A 23,511-nucleotide genomic window follows, 5' to 3' on the forward strand; every position below is an offset into this window, starting at 1 on the left:
GTTGGGAGGCGGGGATAGTGCTGGGCAGACTTGTATGGTCTGTGCCCTGAAAAGGACAGGTACAAATCAAGGTAAGGTATACACAAAAAGTAGCACATATGCGTTTATCTTGTTGGGCAGACTGGGTAGACCATGCAGGTCTTTTTCTGCCGTCATCTACTATGTTACTATAATACATTTTGGAGATTGGAGGATAAGCTTGTTTCGGAATCATCAGTATTTCAGACTTATAAGAGGGGCAATTAAGGGCTGTCTAGGAAAATGTATTAAACGCAATGTTTTAGACCTCTATTGATTTTTCTAATTTTTCAATCTTATTCTGAAGCAACAAATTCTCTTTAATCATATTTACTTGTATTTGTTGAAGAGATTGGACATCCTTAACATTAGTCTCAATCTTTTTATCCATTATTGAAATTTTATTTTCCAATATGGATACTTTCTCTGAAGGAATTTGAGCTTGCTGAAACACTGATGATAATTTTTGAGAGAAGGATGTTTCCAAACCCACTAGGGCTTTCCGAGGCATTTACTATCATTGTGTAGTTATTTTGTTTGAACAGTTGGGTTGGTTGGTTAGCTAAGTAACTCTTTTTATAAGTAACTTTGAAGTGGGGGGGTTCAGGTGGGGACACAGAAGTTGAGCGCCTCAGTGTGCTTCTTAGGAAGGGGAATGGGTTTAAGGGGTTGGGAAGGAAAGAGGAGGGTGGAGTGGGTAATCTATTGGGCATGCCGGTTGATTTCAGAGAATTGCAGAAGGGAAGTGTCAGACAGGAGACAATGGGAGGCGGGATTGTGGAAAGGGTGAGAAGATCAAGGTATAGCGGGAATGGTTTCTTGAGATCTGTGATGATTTGTTCTGAGTGATGGGGGTACTGGCTGGGATGTCCCTGTCGCTCTTTTTTAGAGGGTTATCATATCTGTGTGTCACCTGTTCTATGATGTTACATAATGGCTTTCACTGTAGTGGCCTGGAATGTAGGAGGAATTTCGTCACCTATTAAGCGCCAAAAAATACTGCAAGCACTGAATCAAAAGAAGGTAACAATTGCTTTTTTACCGGAAACCCACTTAGATGCAAAGGAACTTCAAAAATTATGTCGCTTGTGGGTAGGTAACTATTTTGACTGTATACTAAGATAAATGCCAAACACCAATTACTTATGCTCCATAGTCATGAAATTTTTTATTTTCTTTCAATTCGTTTTTATTCCACAAATAAAATTAACAATGTACATGTTCCAGTTTCTTTAACTCAAGTCACCTGTTACATCTGTCAGTTACATGTACATCGAATATAGCATTACAGTTACAAACTTTTTGATTATGGAACATCCTACTCTATCTTCCCATTCCCCCCCCCCTTCCTCCCACCCCCCTTTATCCCCATCCCTCCCAGGGTCGCTCTCACTCCAAACTTTACTTCCTAGTTCCCGTGTTCATATGTTTAACAAATAGCTCCTCGCTGCTGGCGTTAATGTATTCCACAGTGGGCTCCAGCGCTGTGTAAATGCTTTTTTGTACCCTTGCGGTTGTCTGTTCATTTCCAATCGTTCAAACCGCATGAGCTCTATCATACCTCCCCGCCAGTGTTGGACCGAGGGTCTCTTCGGAGCTAACCAGTTTTTTAAAATAGATTTTTTCCCAAAGATTGTGGCTCGTAAAGGAAATTGCCGCATTCCTTTTGGGGTAGGGCGTGGTAGCTTCAAATTGCCAAACAGTATTCCAGGTTGTGGTCGCCACGTCACTTTCCAGATCTTAGAAATTTCCTGCAGTGATATTCTCCAAAAGTTCCGGATGTGGGGACATGTCCAAAACATGTGCCCCAGCTCTGCTCCCTCCAACCCACACTTGGGGCAGGCACCATCTGGGGAGAGACCCATATGAAAAGCACGCCGTGGCGGTACATGTGCTCTCAGCACTACTTTGTACTGCAATTCCCAGTGTCCCACAATTGCTGTATATTGTCTCATCCCCAGAACATGTTCCTTGATCGTTTCCTGCTTTATTATAATTCCCAAGTCCTCACTCCAGGCTGTTGCCAGGTGTACATAATCCAGTTCTGAAAAGTTGTCCTTAATATATTGATGATGGTATGCTAGTGGGACTTTCTGTTGCGCCTGGAAAGAATAAGCCTTTGCTAGTTCTTCCTGCACATCCTCTGCCAGGGACTCCCACGACAGGCTTTTAACATAATGTTGTCGTTGGGCGTAGTGGAATTGGTCTGCTGATTTCAAATTGTATTCACGCCTCAGTTCATTAAATGTTTTTATGCGACCTTCCTTCGTGATCACATGTAGCAAATAAATAATGCCTTGCACCTTCCAGTCTTGGAAAGTCTTGTGTAACATCCCGGGAGCAAACTCCGGGTTACCCTGTATTTGTAGATATGGTGTTACTTTAGATTTGAAGTGATAAATACGACAAATCCATTTCCATACAGCTTGGGCTGAGCTATAAATTCCAGTGTCTTTCAGTTCCTGTGCAATTTCAGCCCTCGGTGTGTGCGCCACGTATCCAAGATGTAAGCCCTGTGCCATGTGGCGTTCCACTGCTGTAGCTGAAAAGTCTGATGTCCCTCTATACCAATCGTTAATGTAGCGCATACCACTAGCCACTGTTATATGTCGAATGTTAAGGAGGCCCATGCCTCCGTACTCTTTCGGTGTCTGTAGTACTGCCAACGGTATCCTGGCCCGTTTTCCTTCCACAGAAATCTCTGTAGAGCTTTATTTATCTTTGTTTCGTCTTTACGAGTCAGATACAGTGGCAGCACCTGAAATAAATACAGCCATTTTGGCACAATCATCATGTTAATCACAGCAATTCTACCTAGGAGTGAGAGCGGGTACCCTTGCCACATCTGTAGTTTTGCCTGTGTAATCCCCAGTAAGGTGGCTACATTTCTCGTGTATATTTTTGTAAGATCATTTGTGATCGTTACCCCTAGATATTTAAATTCCTCCTTTTCCCAACTTATGTTTAGGCTACCTTTCCACCTTTCCTTATCTTCCTTTAATACTGATAATCCTGTGGATTTGTGGAAATTTAGAGTAAATCCCGAGTGGTCCCCAATATCTTGTAATGACTCTCAACAGCACTGGTACTGATTGATCCGGGTCCTGGAGTATCACTAATAGGTCATCGGCAAAAGCCATTGTCTTTACCATATGATCTCCCATAGCCACTCCCCTTATCTGATCTTTGCACTGTATTCCCCTTAGTAGGGGTTCCAGGGACAGGATGAACAATAGGGGTGAAAGAGGGCAGCCCTGTCGCGTGCCTCTGTGGATAGTGAATGTGCTGCGGGTCCCATTAATTATCATCGACGCCCTCACCCCTTTTTAAATAGGAACTTTATCTGTGCATCAACTTAAATTAATATGCCACAAAATATTGGAAAAGACACCTAAAATTCACTCAAAAAAACAGCACTTAGCTTAAGTTTGACGGGCCTCTGTTTTACCCCTTAAGCTTCATCAGGAATTTGTGCTGTGAGTTCTTGAGCTTTTTTCAATCTGTAAGAGAAAAGATCCATTAACTTAGGAAACATTCTGGCAAAGTGTCTAAATCATTCAATCCCCGTTCACATACTTCAAACTCAATTTCTGCATTCAAAGATGGTGCCTGAGCGTCACCCGCTGACTTAAACCTATTTAAATATCTCGTAACGTCACTTCCTGTTTGTTAAGTTACTTCATGTTTATGTGTTAAGACACAATAGAGATAGATGTTGGAGGAATGTCCAACTAATGATCTTTAATAAAAAAAAAGTGCACCATTCGTGTTCAAACCATTTGGTTCAAGGGTCTTCATCTGAAAAATCCATTTTGCTTCTCGTCTCTGCAATTTCAATTTGCGATCGCCACCCCGTTTTGTAAGTATGAGCCTCTCCAATCAACAGCATCTTAACTGTTCAAATGTATGTTTGTGTTGGATGCAGTGTTCAACTAATGGTTCTCTTCTGTTTTGCCTTCTAATGTTCGATCTATGCTCCATCATGCGTACCTTCAAGGGTCTGGTTGTCATGCCCACATAAAGTTTGTTGCACGGACACCTAATTACATAAATATTGTGGTTGGTTAAACAATTGGAAAAATGTGTCAACAAGAACTGTTTGCCTTTCATAATATCATCAAAAACTTTTGTTTGTAGAGTAACTTTGCAGATTTCACACGTGCCACATTTGTAGTGACCTATGTTTCTTCACTCAACATCCACTGGTGCTCTATGTCTGCCGGGCTCAATATTTCTTTTAAGTTATTACTTCTAGCACACGCTATCCTTAAACCTTTACTTCTAAACATTTGACTACTGAGCACCAACCGTTGCTTCTCTGCAATATGAATGCCCAAATTTCTATAGCAAATTTTTTATAAGCAAATTATTCAACACCTTAAGAGTTTTGATAGGGTTCCTTATTAGATTGGAGGTGACTTTAATAAAGTGAGAGACCCAACATTAGTGTGGTGGATGTGTGGCGCACTTTACATCTGGTAGATCATGATTATACCCATTTATCTAGAGCTCACTCTACCATGTCCAGAATTGATTATAACTTCATTTCTAGATGTCTGTAGTGCAGGGGATAAAAATATCAAACTATGCTATGATACATACTCAATTGGAGCTTTCTGGGGTACCTTCAAACTCCTTTTAGTGGAAGTTTCCTCTTCATTTTTATGGGGAAATTTTATACTTTGTCTCGCAGAAATGGGAGCTATATAAAGAAACAAATGCTGCAGTGCAGGTGATCCTGTACTGTACTGGGACACTGCTAAAGCAGTGTTGCATGGATAAATTATAGCCTATACTAGCCACCAAAAGAAAGCTAAGGAGAGGGAATTAACTTCACTGCGTAAAAGTCGTTACACGCTTGATGTGTTTGTATGGGAGAAACCATAGTGTACAGATTAAAACACAACTGTTAGAATTACAACAAACTTTAAATGAAGTGATACACCAGAATACACAAAAATTGCTTATTTATGTTAAATATCAATTTATATGAACATGCCAACAAGAATGGCAGAATGTTGGCATGGTTGACTTATCCACGATAGGGTCCTTTCAAAATAGATGTTCTGTACTCCTGTCATGCAGATCTGGAAAATAAGAGATATCTTTATTAATTGCATTATGAAGGATGTTTATGCTCAGTTATATAGGTACTTTGATCCTCCTCCGCTGGAAAGTTCTATGTATTTGATTGGCTTGGATCTTCTTAGGTTAGATCCTGGGAGTTTGAGCATGTTAAATGGCCCTTTTGGGGAAGAGGGGATATCATGGCTATACATCAGAGCCTGCTAGGTAAGGCCCCTGGGTCAGATGGTTTTAGACAGGAATTTTATAAGATGATGAGAACTGCAATTGTTCCCATTGACATCTATGTTCAACTGTATAGTGGAAGCAGGAGAGTGGCCTGAGTCGCTGTGGCTGGCCCAGATAATATTTTTGCCAAAAGTAGGTCGAGACTTGAAGCCAGAATCTTACCGGCCATTTTCATTGCTCAATTATGAGGCCAAGTTATTTGTAAAGGTTTTGGCAAATCGTTTGTCCCTCATTCTCCTAGACATAATTGATGAACCTCAAGTGGGCTTTGTGCAAGGCCGTAGCATTGCTAAGAGTGTGCAGAAAATTCTTACCACACTGGAGTAGACACATAGTCAGTCCACCCCCTCCATGCTAATCAGTTTCAATGCTGAAAAGGCTTTTGATCGGGTGATGTGGGAATTTTTCTTCAGGGTTTTAGAAGCATATGGGATAAGTGGCTTTTTTCAGGTTGTGATACATGCCTTATACAGTGCCCCTCAAGCATGTGTGTTGGTAAATGGACTGATTTCCTCCCCTTTACCCATTCACCGAGGAACAAGACAGGGATGCCCGGTATCACCTCTATTGTTTGGTCTGACTCTAGACCCATTGATTTGTGATATCCAGAGGAACCCTGATGTACAAGGTTTCACGGTAGGCAGGGATATTGTTAAAATAGCGGCCTTTGCTGATGACTTATTGGTGCACATGGTAAATCCACCTGCTTCAATTGCTGTGTTATTGGAATGCATGACCGAGTATGGGGATTTTCCAGGTTTCAGGCTAAACTTGGAGAAATCAGAAGCTGTGCTGAGGGAAGAGGCTCAAAGATTAGACTGGAAGGGATCGTTCCCTCTGAAATTGGTGGGCAGCTGATTCCAATATCTGGGGGTGATGTTTTCTATGGAGATGTGGGGTATTGCCTGAATGTGGATAGACTATTAGATAGTAAGCTTCAGTTTGACAAATGGAGCCATCTGCCTTTATCATTGGTGGGCAGGATTAATCTTTTTAAAATGGGGATCTTCCCATAAGAAACAAACACCTCTCATTCGATTAAGGATATTAGTCTATTGGGTGGTGGCCTCGGCCAGATATTGGCAGAGGCTGTTGGTTCCGTGGTATATACCACATTGGAAGGCATGGTTACCTCGGAGAGTATGACTACACAATGTTAGATTAAGTAATCTTTGTGAGGTACGGATTTAGTGGTTGATCCAGAGCCTAAAAATGCCTATATTTTGGATCAGTGTAATAGTTTGAACTAAATTGTTATAGTTTAATTAAAATAAGAATAAAGAGGGATTAAGGGGGGAGGGGGAGGGAAGGGGAGAATTGGGGGGGGGGGGGGATAAAAAAGGAAAAGAAAAGTTGTTTGTTGATAGCAGAAGAGACAAATGTTGGTGGCACTGAATTGTTCCTTTTGTTGCAAAAATTCTGCCTGTATTAACTGTTATTTTTGACAATAAAAAGACTTAAACATAAAATGGTGATCTTCCCTCGCTGGCTTTATGTTTTACAAACATTACCAATTCATCTTTTGCAGAAAGATTTGCAGTTGTTAACCAGACTTGTGTAGGAAGGAAAAAATAAAAAAATGCGAATAGGTTATCTTTGACACCTGGTCCCAAGGGGGTTTAGGTCTGCCTTTTCTTAAACTGTATAATCAGGCTCGTTTTCTGAGACATCTTTGAGATTAGGTGTTTGAATCTAATCAATTTACACACATTGTTTGCCCCTTGACACCTGAACTTTCTCCTTGAGGCCTGGAGTTTATCAGTGACTTACTGTAATAGTATTTTGCTACAACCTCTAAGAAGCCTATGGAGAGAACTCTTAAATTTTTGGAATCAGAATCCTAATAATAGTGGTCTGCTGCCATGTGGGGGGAATGCTGATTTGATACCAGGAATGGACTCTGGGCTTTTAAGGAGATGGTCTGACATGGTCATCACATTACTTGAACATCTTTTTAATGCAGTTACATTACTATTATACTAGATTAGATCAGCCAGCTTTAGGAGTCGGTTTAGGCAGGAAACCTTGGGCATTTTTAAAAGGGGATGCTTTGGGACAAGTCTCAATATCTGGGTTGCATAAAGCTTAGCCTCTCTTGCCTTTCCATGGGACCACGGTCCTCTTAAGGCAGTATGGAGCAGAGATCTTAGGTATGATTTGGAGGGGATGGACTTTCCTACACCGATACAGGCTATTCCGAAGCAGTTTTTTAGCGCTGAACTCCAAGAATCAATACTGAATACTTCTTAGAGCATATGTCACAACTACAGGCTGCTAGAACGGTTGGGTGCCTACTGCACAATGTTCCAAGTATTGGTGGGGGGACAGTACTTTTTATCATGCCTTTTAGAGCTGTTAGTAGTATCCAGGCTTTTTAGAGAGCAATTCACAGATATGTGGGGAATGTTTTTGGTCAACTTGTATTCTTTTTTGGAAGTAAGTTCTCTAAATGGGAGCTTAATGGTATTCATGATAAAGCATCTTGTCTATTTCTCAGCAAGGCATATGCATTGGGGAAGAAGTGTATACTTAATCATTAATCACTGGTTGTAGGATGCACCCCTGTCTTTTTGGTATTGGAGAAACAGATTACAATACCTAATATTATGGGAGGCGAGGGCTGCCTGCGGTACCCCAAGAAGACAAAAGGTATTCCTGTCCATTTGGACCTCCTATTTACAAACTATTTAACACAAGGCAAGGAGTGCAGTACTAAATACATTCCACAGTTCAACATGATTTATTTCTTGCTTAATGCTGAGGTGGCTTGGGAGTTCTCTGCCTGATTATGGAGGGGAGGATATTGGAGTTGGGAGGGCAGGGTAGTTTTTGATATATTTATGTTATGAAGCTAGCCTGGAGTCATAAGAGTCCAGACAACAGGGAAGATGGATGAGTGGTAGCATGGTGTTTACAAAAACGGGATCATAAGCATCTTTGTTTCTTGTGTTTTATGGTTCTTTGCTCGCTTTTATGTTATTGCTAATTGTTCTCATATATCATACTATAGTCTTTGCATTGTGATATTTTTCAGCACTTGTTGTACTGTTCCTTTGATCCTGAATAAAAACCGTTGAAATTTAAGAAATGTGGGTGGTGTGGCAAGATCATATCTGGTGCTAGCAGTGCCTTGCACCCCCTCGTGAGCACTCTTAATGCCATCGGTATTCATGGTGATGAAAAACATTATGGGAGAATCTTTAGTGCTTCTATATCTGGACCCTTGGCATTGGTGGCGTCAATCTTGAAGGGTCCTGGAACTGTACTGTACTCTGGGAATGCATTAACATCAGGAGTGCACTGATCACCCACAAGCATTGATACAACTCACTGGGATTGAACATAAACCAAGTCCCAGCCTTGGAAGAGGAAGGATTAGTCATCCTTTTCATGGAAAATGAAGGCTCAATGTCGAGTGTCCGGCAGAGGCCTGAAAGCATCGATGACATACCCTGTCAGGGGGAGCTGTGATATGAAACAGAGGTGAGGCCTGTATGGTTGGGCACAAGTCAAATGAAGGATGTATGAAGATCCAAATGAGTCCAAACAGAGAGGCCAGGTGTTAAACACAAATGATCAGTCAAAGAAAGTAAGTCCTAAATTCCAAACAGAATAATTGATTAAAAAGACATGAAACCTGAGATGGCCATTTTTTAGCACATGCCTGCATCAGGGGTTATATACAATGATGGTAGTGTCTTTTTCAATGAAAATGTATGCTGGGACCAACTTCAAAATGACAAAAGGTCATAACTTGCCTTCAATCCAAAATCTATGATAGTAGTAGTTCAAGCACTTAAACTTCACAAAGTCTTCTGACCAAAAAGCTCCCAAACAGGGAGCTGGAGCACACAATTGCATCCGGTGTCCTGTTTTTGTTGCCTTGGTTCTGTATTGTTGCCTGATGTGCTACAGAAGAACTAGTCTACCTTTCTCGTGCCACCTAAGTTGTGGTCCATTTCCATTGCTGCAAACCATCTTTGGCCCATTCCTTCTTTTGTGCTGCCCAGGCTGTTGGCGGCTTGAAGATGACTTAAATGTCACCAGTACCTTTCTCTAATGACAAGGCTATGCATAGCTACAGCTTTTAAAATCACTTCCGCTCACAGCTGTGTGTGATGCTGTATCTGAATCATGGCTACAGATCCTGCAGCACTTTAAAGACAGAGCAATGAAACATGTTTTTGGTTGGGGAGAGGGGCAGATTGCCTTCACGTTTGCCAAGTTCTACACCTCACCTTCTCCCCTCTTGCCAACTGAGGCTGCACACTGCATTGCACCACGTTTTGTGCTGCTTGCTCTGCCTAATATGCACCATACTGTTTCCAAAGATCTCTCATTCCCTCTGGCAGAAAACAGAAACAAATGCATGTTGAGGATCAGCTTAATGTACTGTGGACCTGGCCCTCCTAAACCTGATGTCATCAACCCAGATTGCCATCTGCTTCCTTCTATCTTTTGTTCTTTATCATGTTGTACCATACTAAATTGGATAGGTTTGCCTCTAGAGCTTCTAAGTACATTAATATTGGAAAAGTTGGAACGGATATACTTTTCTCTAAAAATGATGCAAAGCTAAGACTCAAAGCAGTAGAAAATCTAAACTAGCTTGGGGCTTAAAATCTTTATTAACATAAAAGCGAAGAAATATTCACAGTGTTCAAACTGGCGTGGTGACAACAGCCCACAACTAATCTAATATTGTAGTTGTTAGCCCAACACGTTTCAGTTTATCCACTTGCATTGTGGCTATTAAATAACTAAAATAGACAGGCGTTGTGCTACCTTAGCATAGAACAGTGGTAAAACACATATTAAAAAACCCCCACTACAATGTATTTTTCCCGTTTTGCTATAAAGAACCCTGAAGGTCTTGTGTAGCCTGATTTTCTTTGTCACTATGGACAACCACTCTCTGCTCCCTTTTGGTGCTAATGGAAGTCTCGGAATAAGTGCACCATGCTTACATATTGTAATGTAAAAGCACCATATGTAAATTGGACTAATGGTATTGCATATGCATAATGCCTTTAGTGCTTTTTTTCTGTTTTTTTTTTTTTTAATAAAAATGTGCTTTAAATGAAAGCATTTTAAATATTTTGCCTTACTTGTCCAGGTTGATGTACCCTAAATACTAATATAACATAGTAATTTTGTAACGTTTTGATAAAATGCTCTAGGTGGATCATCAAAAAGCCAAAATCAAGTAAATGTAGACAAGTGCTGCATTTAATTTTGAAATATACGTCAAAAGTTAGACCATAAGAGCAACAAAAAAAACAGTGCCTTGCATTGAATGTTAATGTGGTTTGGTTTTAAGCAGCCGGTTTATTCCTCTTCCTTTGACCAGGTCACAATATCATGTCCCTATCTTGTACAACTTCTCAAACTCAACCAAAATGCCAAGAAGAGACTGTCCTCAGATCATGGCTCAGACGTTTCAGTTGCATCTTAGTCAAAGGGATCAAACTTTTATTTCCAAATGTTATGGTGCAATATTTGTATTGGTTCTGGCTCTTTTATATTTCAGTACCTAATAATAAACATCTTTAGTTGTCAGACTAGCTAATTTATGTTAGTAGCAATACTTCTTGCATCATCATTCACTGTGCGTGATCCTTAGTTTCACTGGAACTGTATGGTATTGCTTCCAATGCATTTTGATTTTTGTTTCTTGTTAAGTTTCTAGGCAAAGTGATACAGCAGGTCCTCCTGCAAACAGCAAATCTTCATCTCTTGGTAGTTTTTACCATCTTCCATCCTACCTCAAGTTATATGATGTTTTGAAAGCTACTCATGCTAACTACAAGGTACAGTATATTAAAATTTGCTAAAATGCTTTTATTTTCTCACTAATCTGAACTCAAAAGGAGCATTGGTGAGAGGTGAGAGTTAGTGGGATCCCTTTTATCTTATACTAACAGAAATTGCCATTTGATGCATTTACTCTGTTTTTGTTGTCCCAGTTCTCTGCAAGAGAGGCAGTTTCCAGAGTTCCACTAATTTGAGAACTGCAGAAATAAATAAAAATCAAAATAAGTCACTTAATTTCAACCTTAGATTCTGATTATAAAAAAAATCCTCCAGCTTGTATATAATTGCCTGTATGATAGAGCAGGTACATTTGTGTGCACACAACCTGTATACGTGTAAGTTTAACCATATTCAGCAGGGACATGGTTGGGGAGAAATTAGCGCTTATACACAAACTTCTGAAAATTAATTTGTATGTATGTAAATTAACCCATAAAACTTATAGATGCTGAAGAGCACATGTAAACATGAGCATGTAATTTTCATGGGTAATTTTCAAATTGGCAGTATCAGTTTACTCTGCTTTGAAAAGTCAGCAGAGAGGAAACTATTCATAGCCATTTTAAGTGTGTTTGTAGTTATAAATTACCCCCATGGGGAACAATTCTGTAACTGGGTACCTCCAATTAGGCACCCATAGGGTGTACAGTAACATCCTATTCGATGAGGGAACCTAGGCACTTAGGTTCTGTTATAGAATACTACCATAACCAGAGATATAAATACCTAAGTGTGGCAACTAACCGTGTAACTTAAAGTGCATCTGTGTCCTGCCCTTGTTTTGTCCCCCCTTGCAGCTATGCATTATGTAAGTTAAATGGGTATTTGCAGAATAGCACTTAGGCAACATGCTAGCATCTACGAATGGAAGTGTGCATAAACAAATACTAGAATTCTAAACATGTGTGAGTGCCTAGATTATAGATGTGCCCTTATTGAGTAGACTTTTATAAAGGGCCCAAAAAGGTGCCAAAAATCAGAGCGCTAAACTAGTTTTCTCTAAAAGCAAATTTGTGAGCTAAATCTGTTAATAGAATACTAGCATTAAGTCAGCAGTTATGTGCAAACGTTTAGGCGCAGCCACAAAAGCCGTGTCAATAGCAGGTGTAAATGTGTGTACTTTAATGTGGCATCCTACCTACACAGCTGACAGTATTATTTAAGTTGTGCATATTGCTTAGTGACACACACATGCCCCATCCATGTGACCGCCTCTTGCAGTTATGCACTAGAACACTTAGGTGCCAAGTTACAGAATAGTGCTTAAATGCACAAAATGGCGCGCACTACGTCTCTCAGCAAGGTAGCATACACTGCTGGGCTCTGGCCTGGCTCAATATTAACACAACTACTACTACTTAACATTTCTAGAGCACTACTAGGGTTACGCAGCGCTGTACAAATTAATAACTAAGGACGGTCCCTGCTCAGAAGAGCTTACAATCTAAAGGATGAAATGTCAAGTTGGGTAGTCTAGATCTCCTGAGTAGAGGTGTTGTGATTAGGTGCCGAAAGCGACATTGAAGAGGTGGGTTTTGAGCAATGATTTGAAGATGGGTAGGGAGGGGGCCTGGCATATGGGCTCAGGGAGTTTGTTCCAAGCATGGGGTGAGGCGAGACAGAAAGGGCGGAGCCTAGAGTTGGCGGTGGTGGAGAAGGGTACTGAAAGGAGGGATTTGTCTTGAGAGCGGAGGTTACGGGTAGGGATGTAAGGGGAGATGAGGGTAGAGAGGTAAGGAGGGGCTGCAGATCGAGTGCATTTGTAGGTTAGTAGAAGAAGCTTGAACTGTATGCGGTGAGGAGTAGGTTGCAGTAGTCAAGGCGAGAGGTATCAAAACTTGGACTCAAATAAAATTGTGTACACTCTTATCCCATCTTAATTATAGATACTGATCTTTGCTTGAATATTTAAATAAAGGAGGAAAAGACCCTAGAGTTACCAGTAAGCTCATTAGCAGTTCATCTAGGCTGACCTGCATCCAGCTGGGTCAGAGACACTCGTTTGTAAGCTTCCAAGTCAAACTTTTTCTACCTGACTGTCTTGGTTGAAGTTCACAGATACATGGTGGAGGCATATGCAGTCAGAGGTCACTGCTCCTCTTGCTGTGCCCTGGGCTTTTATACGTCCTGGACCATGCCCTCCTTGCTCTATGCCTCCCGTGTCACTTCCTCCTTGGGCAGTACTATGAATTTTAAGACGGTTTTGACACTATGAGGCGAGGATCTTTAAGGGCAAGTGGCAGCGTTTTGTAGACTCTCAGTGACTTTTCGGTACCCTACATTAACCAGCTGACCTTTATCACATGTTTATTTATGCCTTCAAAAAAAATATAGCAAATTGGCGAGGTAAGACATCCCTTGGCTGAATCCATATTGACTCCATCCTATTAAAACCATGTTGTTCAGTAATTTTGTTCTTTATAATAGTTTCTACTATTTTGCCCAGCACTGACATAAAGCTTACTGGTCTGTAGTTTCTTTGATCACCCCTGGAACCCTTTTCAAAAAATGGCATTTCATAGTTTACCCGTTCTACTCCACTCATTATTTTATAGACCTCTATCATGTTTCTTCTCAGCCATGTCTTCACCAAGCTGAAGAGCCCTAACCCTTTCAGCCTTTTGTCTTTTGGGGTAGTGGTCATTTATTGATTAATGAAACAGCTCCCCTACGAGCTATGGAAATTTGAAGAGGGACAAGGAGAGAACACGATCTAAGGAAGGCAGGAACATGTGTAAATTGCAGGATAACAATATATGTGAAAAATAACGACATAGCAATAAATATTGGAGGGAAAAATACAGTTAATTGGGAGAAATGAGAGATCTAAGGTTGAGGGAAAATGAAACTAAGCATGGTAAGAAAAGGGACAGATGTCAGGATATTAAAAAAAAGGGCAAGAAACAAAAGAGCATTGAGTCCTATGGAAGCTAGATCTGAAGACAAAGGTTCTGTACAATGCAGTAGTACAGTATTGCTTACCTTCTTTTTTCAACCGACGACACATTTTTACAAGATACCCCGATTACACACAGATTTTTTTATTTTTGTCCCACTTGAAAAGTTTTATTCTAAAATGAACTTTATTATTGGGTTTTTTTGTAAGTAATGTTGGGATTTTCTCTCAGGACAAGCAGGTTGTGGAGCCATCATAGACATAAGTCTATCAAAGAGGGTGTATATGATTTGCCCACCTGCAGACAGTAAGCAGTCTAGCTGCAGCATTACATAAGTACATAAGAGTAGCCATACTGGGTCAGACCAATGGTCCATCTAGCCCAGTATCCTGTTTTCCAAACAGTGGCCAAGCCAGGTCACAAGTACCTGGCAGAAACCCAAATCGTGGCAACACTCCATACTACAAATCCCATGGCAATCAATTGCTTCCCTTGTCTGTCTCAATAGCAGACTATGGATTTTTTCTCCAGGAATTTGTCCAAACCTTTTTAAACCCAGATAAGCTAACTTCTGCTACCTCCTCCTCCGGCAAAGAGTTCCAGAGCTTAACTATTCGTTGAGTGAAAAAATATTTCTTATTTGTTTTAAAAGTATTTCCATGTAATAACACTCTCAAAGAAACATTCACAGTAAACAAGGACAAGAACACCAATGCTTGCACCACTATGCTCAACTCTTAGGAATCAGATATTTTATTGTAATCTCCAAAGTAGGTGAAACTTGCAAACCTATTCTATTCTGAGACACTCATGAATGCACCAGGGACAGATCTACTAATATAAAAATATCAACTGGCCCTTGAAATAGAACAAAAATAGTTGAATATCATCTGCATAAATTCTAAAGAAACCAACTTCCCTTGACAATTCTGCCAGTGGCTAGGGATTTTAAAAAAGCTGTAATGGATAAAACCCTAGAAGATTTTCTTGCCACTCTACTAGGTAAGAATGGTGGGTTAAAAAGTACCAAAGCCACTGCGGCACAATCTGGTTAAAGCCTAAACTTCCCAAATGAAAGAGCAGAATCTCATTGAATGCAGCAGTAACATTCAATTGCATAAAAACATATTTGTATCCCGTATTTATTCCTCTATATAATATGTCCAGCAAAGAGACTGATAATGCTTCAGTACTGTAATCCTTTCTACCTCATTTGCCATAGGTATAAAATTACTCTCTCATCTAAAAGCTCTTCTAACTGCCTGAGCACTAACAGTTCTAAAACTTTGCCAAAGACAAGTCTGTAGCTTTTGGAGTCTGAATTTGTTTTCCCTTTCTTAGACGGAGCATTCCTCCTTCCCAGGGATTAATTTACATAGGGATCCTTTTACTAAGGGGTGCTGAAAAATGGCCTGCGCTGGTTTAGATGCGTGTATTGGACGCACGCAGGTCCATTTTTTAGCGCACCTGCAAAAAAAGGCCTTTTTTTGGGGTCTGAAAATGGACGTGCAGCAAAATAAAAATTGGCACATGTTCATTTTGGGCCTGAGACCTTACCGCTCCCCCCCCCCCCCCCGGTTGAGATAGCGGTAAAGTCTCAGGTGTTAACTGGATGGTAATCATCAGCGTGTGTACACTGCTGATTACCACCCAGTTAGCATCGCACGCCAGAAAATTTCCGGCGTGTGTAAAAAATGAAATTACTGCTCGGGCCATGTGGTTGCCGGATGGTAGTTCCAAATGGGCGCACGTAGGCACCTTCATGGCTTAGTAAAAAGGCCCCCAAGTTAGCAATTATTTCAGCTGCATTGGCTAGAACTGATTTTATGATCTTGCTGGGCAAGGGTCCAAACTATGACATGTAGCTCCCACTGCACATAGCAGACCAAATGCTTTCTTTTCATTACTCCATTTCTCCACAACTGTTTCCTCATTCAATTAAGTGCACTCTCTAGTTTTTACTTCACCATCCCTACCTTTAGCCTCAGAATCCACAGGTACCTGTTGATCAAGCTCTTCCCCCTCCCTACCATTGTTTGTTTTATTGGCCATTAAAGATTTAACTACAGTAAGCATCTACTTCAAGAATAGGGCTGCACACTTATAACATAGTAGATGACAGTTTATTCAAAGGCAAATTCCAATCCCTAATCATTTCCACAAATTCCCTAGAACACTGCTCTCTTCTGGACACCCAGCAATCTATCAATCCCTCTAAATTAAGTAGATCTTGCTGGAGAGACTGTCACAGCCCAGCTGTCCTCTCCCCATTATATTCAACAAATATGACATACCAAAAGTTAAAAGAAAATAGTCAGACCAAGGTGGCAATACAGTTTGTTAGCGTACAATCAAAAATACTGAGGATTGAGGGACTTCAGTTCAAAAACATTTCAACACCTCATTAACGTTTAAATTTCATGGAGAAAACAGTAAATCAGCACTAGTTGGCTAGTGTGAAAGAAAAAGCCTCAGAATTTTACACGAGCTATACCCAGTGCGTCTAACGGCATAAAAAACCTCCACCTCCAACCAGCAGTGAATGATTTGTTTAAAAACATTTTTATTTCTTTCACAATTATATTATACGATTTCAAACAGTTTCAACCGTAATCTTAGTCTAGGTAATTCAACCCTGGTATGACTTAAAGTTATAAAGTCCAAACACTTGCAAGTAGAGTCTACAGTCTCCAACGCCGATTAGGGCATCCACCAGTCGACTTAATCCCAACAAGGTCCTTTTTTCATGAGACAATCCCTCTTCTTCAGGGCATAAACAAACCCAGGGTGAGATTATGATTGAAACTTTTTACTTTTTGAAATTGCATAATATAATTGTGAAAAAATATAGAATTTTTTAATATAAATCATTCACTGGTAAAGGTAGGGTTTCTTATGCCAGCTAGTGCTGATTTTCTGTTTTCTCCATGAAATTTAAATGTTAATGAGGTGTTGAAATGTTTTTGAACTAATGCAGTTTTAGCCTATTAGTTCATATGTTACCTTGCAATCACTGAAATATTAAGGAGGAAAATGATCAACTGTTAAGTATGGATATTTGGTCTGCTCTAGTTTTACAGCCTGCTTCACTAAAACAGACTACTCAACAATTACTATAGATTCTTTTGGATTTGTATTAGGTAAATGAGACTTTTATTAGAGGTTCACTTCAAACGGAGAGTGTATAAGTCATTATTGTCTAAGATACACAATGATTAAGAAATATACACAATGATTAGGCTATATAGTTGAAGAGAAACAATAACAAAGAAGTATAATATATAATGTACACATACATCACTGGTCATGAACCACTACATCCAGGCTCTTGTCATCAGCTGGAAGGGGGGGCCCGTTTACAGCAATAGCCAGGAGTCTGTAGACCAGTACATTCCCCTACGCAGTACGTATGTTTACTCCCAGGTGAGCTCCCAATTTCGCTGTTGGAGATTTTCCTTTTTACTAGGCTTAGAACTCATTTTCTGAGCTAAGGAAAATTACAAACTGTGCGTGAGAATTGTGGTCACATGCCTCTCTGTCCAGGTGGGCCAGCCTGAACTTGAAACATGATCCACCTCCCCCTGCACATACCAAAGTAATTAGAGCCTTGTCTTATCTTCTTCCACATTCCAAATCATTTTCACACAAACAGAATTACTTTTAATCAAAAATACAGACCCAGAGTGCACTTTCGGTCACTCAGAGTTTAAAAGCAATCTTTAAAATCCTTTCATTACAGTAGTTTAGCACAGGATTCCATTTTTTCATTGAGACCCTGTGCTAAAATAACCTGACTTGTGGTAAAGTAACCTGACTTAACAGTAGCCCACATTGATAACTTCCTCCCCTAAATCTAAAGCATGGTAATTGCATCAATAAAATCAGAGGCCCTCAAATTGTCCACATGATCATTAAAATCCTCTGTGATAGAAATCCTATTAATCTAAAATCCAAAGAGGAAAATAAGAAGCAAATCATCCAATACTGACTGCTCTCATCCAGGAGACCTATAAACCAAGCACAAAGGCCAACTGTGTTTAAGCACCAAACCTTTATGACCCTGAGGCTAACTAAGCTCTGTCTCAGCAATATGGTAGACTAAACACAGAAGGATAACAAAATAGTATATGATGTGGGGAGATATGATTGAGGTTTACAAAATCCTGAGTGGTATAGAATGAGTAGAAGTGAATCGATTTTTTTTTTTTTTTTACTCATTTTAAAAGTACATAGACTAGGGGATGGATACTCAAGGAAGTTTCATAGAAATAATATTTTTTCACTCAACAAATAGTTAAGCTATGGAACTCTTTGCCGGAGGATGTAGTAATAGCAGTTAGCGTATCTGGGGTTAAAAAAGGTTTGGCCAAGTTCCTGAAGGAAAAGTCCATAGTTTGCTTTTTGAGACAGCCATGGGGAAGCTGCTGCTTGCCATGGGATTGGTAGCATGGAATTCTGCTACTATTTGGGTTACTGCCAGATACTTGTGATCTGGATTGGCTACTGTTGGAAACAGGATACTGGGCTAGATAGACTATTGTTCTGACCCAGTATGTTTATTCTTATGTTCTTATTTTAACATCTCTATAAATAATCATACCTCTGTTGTATATTAAATATGTAACCCTAATCAAATCATAATTGACAGGAACCTTATTTCAAACTGATTTGGAATGAACCAAACCCACCTTAATATTTTGTCATTCAAAAAAAAAAAAAAACCTATCACAACCCAGTTTCATGAAAAACCTAAAAACAAATGCAGTGTTTTAACAGTATACAACCTTGACGCCAAAATCTTCTGTCAATAAGATTACCTCTTGGATCATAAATACCCCCACCCCATATTATACACATCATCAATCCTCCCTTCCCCACCAATCAGCCCTAAAACCAATGCCTCTAAAAACCATAATAAGTCTACCAAACACATATGAAAACTCCTGTGTCCCAAGCATAACTCCAGGTGCATGAAAGGTCAGATTCTAATCATATCTTTAGGAGGCCTGTCATCTGAAAAAAACTATGCTCGAACAAATCCCTTAGATACATATTGAAAAGAATGCATGGCCATAACAGCGTGATGGAATGAGCAAAGGAGTCATAACAATTAAGAGGTCATTGCTTTCAAAAGTTGAGTGGATCAACATATCTTAATGCCATAAACACATCAACAAAATTTTAAACAATTCAAAAGGTTGTAGGTAATCAGTGTAATGAGGCTATACTGAAATTTTTGGCTCCCAGTAAGCAGTTGTGCAGTAGAGGTCAGTGCCTTAACCAAGGAAGCTGGTAAGCCAACTTAAGTTGCTCTGCAGTATTCCAGAATGAGACAGATGGCTGCTTGCAGAACTGCACAAAAGTCTGTGAGTTCCAAAAATGATTTAAAGGGCTGCAGAAGCCATAACTTAAGAGCGCAGAAACAGCCACACTTTTAATTTGAGGATATTTAATTAGGAGTCTAAACTATGTCAAGGTAAAGCAGCTCCATTTGGAAAGGAACTGTAATAGTTCCAAAAAAAACAGCAAGTTGGGCAATAAGGGCATTGGTATCTTAGAAACAAACATAACTTAAGTCTTGATGAAATTAACAATCTTGCTGTTTCAAGCTAACCAAGATGACACTATTTTTAAACAATCTCTAACTCCTGTGTAGAAGAATGCCAGAGTTTGTACATGATATCTGCATAAAATTGGTAATGTACCCCAAGCTCCTTAAAAATAAAAACAAAGGGGGCACAAGTAAATGCTAAATAGAGCAAATAGGGTGGACCCCTGTGGAACTTCGAGGTTAATGGAGGAATATGCTGAGGTTTTATTTCCAACACTAACCTGCTATGAATGGCCAGAAAGAAAACAATTTCAGTACAACAGGATCCACCTCAAATATGGCAAGATAGTGCACTTAAGTAGAGTAACTCACCATTGTCAAAACCCAAACAACAAATAGGAAGACTTCTCTCATAATAGTAAATGTCGGCAGATAAAGACCTGCATTGTCCATCCAGCCTACCCAAAAAGTTGGCCAGAGTTGAATCTAGCACTCTGCTCAGGTTCCACTTCTTAATCTCTGTCTCTCCCTGCCAGTTTTGGGGCACAGACTGCAGATGTTTGCCTAGCACCAGTCCTACTACTCAACTACTGGAGTTGTCGAAGCCCACCCCAGCCTTGATCCCGTTTTTGCCACTTACGGGACCCAGACCATAGAAGTCTGCCTGGCATTGGTCGTACTTCCCAGCCTCTGAAGCTGCCATCAAAGCGCACTACAGTTATGAGGTCATTTAAGTTTTGCTTTAATTGGATTTCATCCTTTTTCTATATAGTGTTTATCCCACACATTCTTTAATCCTGTCCAGTTTTTGTCATCACAACCTCCCAAAGTAGGGCATTTTAGGCATCTCCATTCAAACCCGGACAGAATTGGTTCAAGAAGGGTATCAGAAAGTATCACAATTCCATGTGCTCCCTTAATTTACCAAGAAATGGCAGGGTTGAGATGGTCCAGTAAGTACTTACCACTTATGGATTTAACTTTTTCAACACCAGAAGAGCACATTTCAGTAAGAAAGGTAAGCTGCTCTTCGAAAATAAGGGTTACACAAACCTGCTTAGAACATCACCTATGACATTACTACTACTATTTAGCATTTCTATAGCGCTACAAGGCGTACGCAGCACTGCACAAACATAGAAGAAAGACAGTCCCTGCTCAAAGAGCTTACAATCTAATAGACAAAAAATAAAGTAATCAAATCAATTAATGTGTACGGGAAGGAAGAGAGGAGGGTAGGTGGAGGCGAGTGACTTTGTATTTTTTTTTTTGGGTCCTAGTAAATGCATATGTTCCAGGTGGACATTAGATTGTATGTTCTTTGCTTATACCCAGCTGCAAATGACACTGGAAGGATATGTCATGGCTTATAGTGTCAAAGCCATGGTGGCATTGGTGGCCTACCTTAGGTTAGTGTTCATGGAAGGTATTTGCAAGGCTTCTGACTACACATTCATATCATATTATTGTTTGAGAAGGGATTCCCAGCAGGATTCTAGATTTGATGAGTCTTTCCCAAGGGATCTGTTTGAGGTTGAAAATCCAAATACATTCCTCCCTAGAGCTTATTTATTTTTCCAGTTGTCTATATTAAACACAACAAAACACATTCACTTTTTTCCATTTTTATTATAAGTCATCCTGTAGCTAGGCATTCTTAATTTTGTTGACTTCATATCCTGTTTGTCCTCTGAGAAAGTGAAGCTGCTTCTTGAGTCTATCTGATATTTTCCTATGACAATAAGAAGTCCTCACGTTACCTACCTGCATCTCCAAGGAGTTGGTTTATTTATTTATATATATGTGTGTGTATGTATTTATTTAAGGTTTATATATCCTGTAATAGTTCACAGTGGGTTACAAAGAACAAAAATACAGTATAAATAACAATATTACATCCATCATAAAAGACATAACATGAAAGGAAAACAATATACAAAGAACCAAGTCATATACTATTAAAACAAATTCTATCATCTAAAGTAAATTATACCCCCCTATCATCTAAACTAAATTATACCCCCTGTTTGCTAAGCCGCATTAGCTTCTGCCGTGCACTAATACCGACATAGCCCGTCTGCCGTGCACTAATACCGACATAGCCCGTTTACTTTGAATGGGCTGTGTCGGTATTGCCGAGCTGCAGCCACTAACGCAGCTTAGTACACGGGGGGGGGGGGGGGGGGGGGGGGTTAGTGTTATCCTATTTACTATAAAGCTCTATGAACTTGTAGAGTTTTACAACACATCTCACCACAGCGAGCTCTGTTGAACAGTGTCACCCATGTGTGAAGACTTACACCATGCTGTCCTCAGAAAACACCTGTTAGGTAAGTAGGCTTCACTCTCCAACTCTGAAGTTGCTCTCATTTATGTGCTACTTTTCTGTCGAAATTGTGGCACATTAATAAAGTTTGAAATTACTGAGAAGTGATGACATGTCCAAGACCAAAATGTATCATCTGATTTGCTCAATAAAAACATAATTTGACTCATTTAATATCCAAAGAGTGCAGTGGTTTATTTTTTTTTCTTCCTTCCCACAAGGTTACTTTGGATCTTCAGAACAATAGTGAAAAGTTTGGGGGATTCCTACGCACTGCACTAGATGTTCTTTCTCAGCTTTTAGAGCTTGCAACTCTTCAAGATATTGGAAAAGTAGGTATTTTGTTTTTTAGTTTTAATCATTTTAGAGCTTGTGAAAGGTGTGTTGATGGCATTGAAATCCACAGTGTACTGTTCACAAACTAAAACTCTTTATTCTCAAAACTGGTAGAACGGTGGTATCAGTAGTTCATGTTTCTCTTGCTGTTCTGCCAATGTACATGAATTCTGCTCAGCCACCAAAACAGAAAGTAACCACCACAGCATCTAGAAAGCAAAAAAGAAAGTGTTTACATTTTATGATTCTTGATTACAAGTAAGTTCATAAGTTTAAAGCAATATTGCACTTAGTAGTAAAGGTAATACATATTAAGACAGTCTCAAAACATCTCAGGTTGGAAATAGAGAAAAACTCTCCGAACTAGAGATTGATTTACACATGTAAATAGAGGCATTTACACATGTAGATTGGGTACATGTGTAGATAGCGAGTTCAAAAAGGTACTGTTTACACTTAAATGCCTGGGGCATGCTTTAGGTGGGTCAAAATATTATAGTTGTAAAATACTTGTATAACACTTAAGAGTGGAGAAGAGTCTGCACCTGTGGAGCAGCGTATTAAATTTAAACTTTTGTTATTGGTGTTTAAAGTGCAACAGGGTGTTGCTCCTGAGGCCTTAGTGCGCAGTTTGCAGTCTTACTGGCCTTCTCGGGTGTTGGGGTCTCAAAACCAGAATTTATTGGTCATTCCATCTTTTCATCTGGTATGTTTGGAGGAAATTCATAGTCCATTTTTTTAAATTGCTGGTCTTTGTTTGTGGAACTCTTTACCATTGGTTATACGCCAGTCGACATCTGCTCCCCAGTTCAAGAAATTGTTAGAAATAAAACAAAATAGGACATGGAAAACTTATATATACTGTCATCTACCAACATTTGCTTATTTCCGATCTGACGAAGCTACCTTCGAAAGCTAATCAAAAAATGTTATGTCCAATAAAAAAGGTATCAACTTTTTTTTATTTTCCATGTTTTATTTTTATTGATTACCTCAAAAAATGGACTAACACGGCTACCACATCTCTCTACTCAAGAAATTGTTAAAAACCTTGGTCTTTTCTAGGACATTTGGCTGATGGGGATTCTTAGATTTTGTGCTTTGTAAGATTGTGTATTTGTGGTTTTTTTTTTTTTAGTGAATGTTTTATTGTACTTAGATGTTTGGATAAATAAATGGAATTCTAGGCTCTTCTGTATCTTCCAACAAATCTAGCTTTGGAGTTGTAATTTCTGCATTAACATTCCTTTATTAGA

General features: G+C 39.6%; 1 protein-coding gene across 1 annotated transcript in view; it reads left to right on the forward strand.

Moving 5' to 3' along the window:
* HTT (huntingtin) overlaps positions 1 to 23,511 on the forward strand; it is a 990,576-nt gene that overhangs the window by 417,255 nt on the left and 549,810 nt on the right. The window contains exons 28-29 of the mRNA XM_030191138.1: positions 11,014 to 11,141; positions 22,141 to 22,251. Of these exons, the coding sequence (XP_030046998.1) occupies positions 11,014 to 11,141; positions 22,141 to 22,251 (239 nt within the window). The remainder of the gene's footprint in view (positions 1 to 11,013; positions 11,142 to 22,140; positions 22,252 to 23,511) is intronic.

This window comes from Microcaecilia unicolor, chromosome 2 (assembly GCF_901765095.1).
Source record: "Microcaecilia unicolor chromosome 2, aMicUni1.1, whole genome shotgun sequence".
NCBI classification, from domain to species: Eukaryota; Metazoa; Chordata; class Amphibia; order Gymnophiona; family Siphonopidae; genus Microcaecilia; species Microcaecilia unicolor.